The sequence below is a fragment of the Alosa alosa genome, chromosome 17 (genome assembly GCF_017589495.1).
Source record: "Alosa alosa isolate M-15738 ecotype Scorff River chromosome 17, AALO_Geno_1.1, whole genome shotgun sequence".
Lineage (NCBI taxonomy): Eukaryota > Metazoa > Chordata > Actinopteri > Clupeiformes > Clupeidae > Alosa > Alosa alosa.
Window position 1 is genome coordinate 745,023 of NC_063205.1, and position 5,000 is coordinate 750,022.

The following is a 5,000-nucleotide window of genomic DNA, read 5'->3' on the forward strand; positions in this document are numbered from 1 at the left end:
CTTTCGAATTTCAAATATTTCAAATCAAATAAACAATAAATAATAAATCGAAGGCATGACAGCAGTGTGTGTGTGTGGAGGCCCTAGCGGTATCCTGAACTGGTTGGGCCAGGTGTGCATTGGGAGGTGTATCATTTATGATTATCTATAAATGCAGTTTGTAAAGGTCTAACTGGGAAATACTTATTTTTATTAACAGTGTTCATAAAACACTGACTCATTGAACAGAATAAGCTTGTAGATGGAGATCCCTTCGCAATCTGTGAAATTTCCTTGAGGTGTCAGTGGCACCATCACATCCTCTTCATTTGATGAAACTGGAGTGTTATCCACCACTAACCCTGCTCCTCATTACCTGCTCCTCATTATCTCCACCACTAACCCTGCTCCTCATTACCTGCTCCTGCTCCTCATTACCTCCACCCTCCACCACTAACCCTGCTCCTCATTACCTGCTCCTCATTATCTCCACCACTAACCCTGCTCCTCATTACCTGCTCCTGCTCCTCATTACCTGCTCCTCATTATCTCCACCCTCCACCACTAACCCTGCTCCTCGTACCTGCTCCTCATTACCTGCTCCTGCTCCTCATTACCTGCTCCTCATTACCTGCTCCTCATTATCTCCACCACTAACCCTGCTCCTCATTACCTGCTCCTCATTATCTCCACCACTAGCCCTGCTCCTCATTACCTGCTCCTCATTACCTGCTCCTCATTACCTGCTCCTCATTATCTCCACCACTAGCCCTGCTCCTCATTATCTCCACCACTAGCCCTGCTCCTCATTACCTGCTCCTCATTACCTGCTCCTCATTATCTCCACCACTAGCCCTGCTCCTCATTACCTGCTCCTCATTACCTGCTCCTGCTCCTCATTACCTGCTCCTGCTCCTCATTACCTGCTCCTGCTCCTCATTACCTGCTCCTCATTATCTCCACCACTAACCCTGCTCCTCATTACCTGCTCCTGCTCCTCATTACCTGCTCCTCATTATCTCCACCACTAGCCCTGCTCCTCACACTCATGCCTCTGATTACCTGCTCCTGCTCCTCATTACCTGCTCCTCATTACCTTCATTGTTTCTTTTTCAAAACTGTTTGTTACGTCCATAACAAAATGTCTTTCTTTAGTGAATTAGCAAACACGCGGACACACACACACACACACACACACACACACACACACACACACACACACACACACACACACACACACACACACCTACCACCACAAGCTCTCTCCCAAGCACATGTAAACTCATATTGGAGTTAACACACACACACACAAAAGAATAATGCCACAGCATGGATTAGTCTCTGTGATTAAACACACGCCCTTAGAGTACACACACACACACACACACACGGTTGCACAGTCACACACAAAACAGCTGGTAAGGTGTGGTGTGTGTCATTTTTGACCTTTGAGCAGTAGTGTGTTGAAACTTAAGGTTATCACAAGACTGTGTATGTATGTATGTATGTATGTGTGTATGCATGTGTGTATGTATATATGTGTGTATGTATGTGTGTGTGTGTGTGTGTGTGTGTTTGTGTGTGTGTCTGTGTCTGTGTGTGGGTGAAACAATGAGAGTATGTTACAGTTTTTCAGTTCTCAAAACAATTAATGCAAACTGCACCACATAGCATATTACCCACAAAAGTAGTTATCTTGTTCAAAATGCTTAGTTTATGTCTCAAAAGCAAGTATTCATACCAATGAAACTGTCAGTGTAATCAGAATTACATGTGAAGTGCGATAAGAATTGTCCGTACACTAGTGTTCATTAACTGGTCCTTACACTAGTGTTCATTAACTGGTCCTTACACTAGTGTTTATTAACTAGACTGGTCCTTAAACTAGTGTTTATTAACTAGACTGGTCCTTAAACTAGTGTTTATTAACTGGTCTAGCCTGGTCCTTACACTAGTTTATTAACTGGTCCTTACACTAGTGTTCATTAACTGGTCCTTACACTAGTGTTTATTAACTAGACTGGTCCTTACACTAGTGTTTATTAACTGGTCTAGCCTGGTCCTTACACTAGTGTTTATTAACTGGTCCTTACACTAGTGTTTATTAACTGGTCTTTACGCCAGTGTTTCTTAACTGGTTTAGCCTTGGGACCCTGAGTTTCACATGGTCATGGTCATTAAGTCGCGAGTGATATTTTTCAGTGTTCAAGCCGACTGATACGATGAGCTATGTGGTGAGATGTGCAAAGGCCATGCTGTTAGGCACATCCGCAAAGTCCTCAACAGGTGTGTGTGTGTGTGTGTGTTTTGGGGTTAACCACAAGTTCAAGCAAATCACATGAGGAAATGACCTCTGTGTGTGTAAGTGGTATGTGACCTGTTTGTGTGTCATGTGAGTTAGAGATTGTGTGTGTGAGTGAGTGTGTGAGTGAGTGAGTAAGTGAGTGAGTGAGTGAGTGAGTTGTGCAGGAACACCACCAGGTGTGTGTGTGTGTGTGTGTGTGTGTGTGTGTGTGCCTGTGTGTGTGTGTGTGTGTACCTGAAGAAGGTGAGCAGGAACACCACCAGGTGTGTGTGTGTGTCTGTCCTGTGGGTGTGTGAGTGGAGTGGAGTGAGTGGCGGGTCAATGTGTGTGTGTGTGTGGGGGTGAGTGAGTGAGTGAGTGAGTGAGTGAGTGAGAGAGTGTGTGTGAGTGTAACGGATGCCAGCTAGCTTAGCTGTGCGTGTGGAACGTTGGTCAACCTCCCTCCCCGACGCCTCAAGAGCGAGCTAGTAGCCTGGGCTATTGGCTCAACGTTCCCCGGGCCCCCATCCCCGAGGTGCTGCTGTTTCCGCGGTTCGAGTCCCGGGTATGTGCAGGGCTGAATCACAGGTTGGAGTTCCGCCAACGCAGGTTACATGTGTGTGAGTAAGCGTGTGTGTGTGTGTGTGAGGGAGCGTGTGTGTGTGTGTGTGTGTGTGTGTGTGTGTACCTGAAGAAAGTGAGCAGGAACACCACTACATGGTGGTGTGTGTATTGCGACAGGAAGTCGCAGCGGAAAGGCCACATCACAGGGTCGTCTGGAGGGGGCAGAGAGGTCACACCAACACTACATCTCACCAGGCATCACCATGGTAACGCCACCTTTATCTGCAAGGGGAAACGTGTGGAAATATTAGGTGTTCTCTGGTCGCTGTTTCTAGGCCTATAGTGTCAAGCACACACAGACACACACAGAGAGAGAGAGACCTGTCTCACGCATGTCAGGCAGTTAACAACGCCAAATGTATGGATGCACACACATTTCCAGTATCTTACAAGTTTTCCGATCAAACGTCCCGGTTCACACTGCTGGTCATTTAACTTCCTATACAGAACATTCCTCGTGACTTCGCAGTCAGAGCCCGCCGACGGAATGACATGATATAATTAATCCACGAGAGAGGATTAGCGGACAGAGATCGTTGATCTTCTCATAGGCGCTTCTCGAAGGACGGAGACAGATGTTGGTCCTTTGAATACCAGACTACATAATGAGACACTGGTTTGCCACGTCGAGACAACACAACAAAACATATGTCACAACCGCAGAGGCGACCAGCGCATCGGCTAACGTTACATGTAATCTATACGAGGCGCTCTGGCAAAGGTTAGGCGAGGTAACCAACAACAGCTGCTGATAACTCGCATTCATGCCTTAAGTGCACACAAAGCATCAGGACAGACTGACACATACATTGGCTAGCTGGCTAAAGGGGCTAGCTAGTATAAATAGCTGTTTCTACTACAGCATCATTAAGAGTGCTCGCAGAGAAGCTTATCCAGCAGAAACATTCAAATCTCCGCGCACACCAAGTGCTGCAAAAGCTGTAAATCAGACTCTGAACTTACCTCTGCAGGTTACCTCATATAAAAACAACTAGTTATTTGGGTTAGTGTGCCAGTGGCCTATAGAGTAGACTGTGCTTGTTGACTCGGATCTCGCTCGCTCACGGGCGAAACTCGAGATGCTAGTTTACAAGGCAACTCTCACTTCCCTCGCAAAGGACACTGGGTAACGTAGTTCTCCACTGAGAAGATGTGGAAAATGTGGTATTCACAAAGTAGGCCTATATGGTCTCTGGTATATTTAAATATGTAAAAGCACACAATATGCAAGTACAGACAAGTAGGTATGTGAAACCCTATGCTAATGTTATGAGCTTTTATTGGCGGAATTGCCTGCTCTGTTGCTTCAGAAGAGGTGCAATGAAGACTCCAGCTGATCCTCTGGGACAAACTGCCAGTGTCAAGTCAAGTAAATTTGTATTTCTATAGCACATTTACAGACGGTAACCACACCAACGTGCTTCACAATAAAGTGCTTAGTGCAATAAACAAAATAATAACCTTAGGCAAAGAAGAAAAAAAGGGCTACAAGAGTTAAAATAATGCAAAAAGAGAAGAGAACATTTATTCAGTGTCCCATATTCAGTGTGATTTTCAACTGTATTTGGCATTACGCAAAACACCAACACACATTATCATCTATTCTGCTGGGGAACTACACTTCCCATCCCCCCAAGATGCAAAGAGCAGGTGTTCCACCTGTTTGCGGAGGAGGGTGGGGCTTCAATTGTGTACTGATAAAAGAGTTGGGAGAGGCTAACAGAAGGCGTGGAGAGAGAGAGAGAGAGAGAGAGAGAGAGAGATGATTGTGTGAGAGCAAACTGCATGGGCAGGAAGCAGGAGGACGTGACAAGAGCAGAGTTGCCGCAGAAAGACAGGAAGTGAGATGAGAGACTGAGCTCTAAATCAAACCCTAACTCCAGCCACCACTGCTGTTCCTCAGATACAGGAGAGAAAGGAAACAGATCGACAGAGCTGAAGAGAGAAGGAGAGAGAGAGAGAGAGAGAAGGAGAGAGGGAGAGAGAGAGAGGAAGAGAGAGTACATGCCAACCTTGATGGGGATGTGAGACCAGGAAACGTTGTGGTTGTTCTACCTGCTGTGGCTGTTCTGGCAGTTTATGCCAGACCCTGACGGAGTAGCTGAGTTGACCC

At 46.1% G+C, this 5,000-nt stretch overlaps 2 protein-coding genes across 4 annotated transcripts in view; one reads left to right on the forward strand and one right to left on the reverse strand.

The window, feature by feature from the left end:
* The window catches only part of slc37a3 (solute carrier family 37 member 3), a 36,211-nt gene extending 32,235 nt beyond the window's left edge, over nucleotides 1-3,976 (reverse strand). Inside the window, exons 1-2 of one of the 3 annotated variants that reach the window (XM_048267582.1) lie at nucleotides 3,851-3,976; nucleotides 2,952-3,109 (exon numbers count right to left, since the gene is read on the reverse strand). In XM_048267582.1, coding sequence (XP_048123539.1) covers nucleotides 2,952-3,028 — 77 coding nt within the window. In that variant the 5' untranslated portion in view covers nucleotides 3,029-3,109; nucleotides 3,851-3,976. Of the gene's footprint in view, nucleotides 1-2,951; nucleotides 3,110-3,277; nucleotides 3,475-3,850 lie in introns of those variants that run through there. The other 2 variants (XM_048267581.1, XM_048267583.1) reach the window with 2 other exon arrangements.
* A 670-nt stretch (nucleotides 3,977-4,646) lies between these two features.
* The window catches only part of LOC125310106 (ras-related protein Rab-19-like), a 6,946-nt gene continuing 6,592 nt past the window's right edge, over nucleotides 4,647-5,000 (forward strand). Inside the window, exon 1 of the mRNA XM_048267263.1 lies at nucleotides 4,647-5,000. This exon is cut by the window's right edge and continues 63 nt beyond it. The gene's annotated coding sequence lies outside the window, so the exon portion shown is untranslated.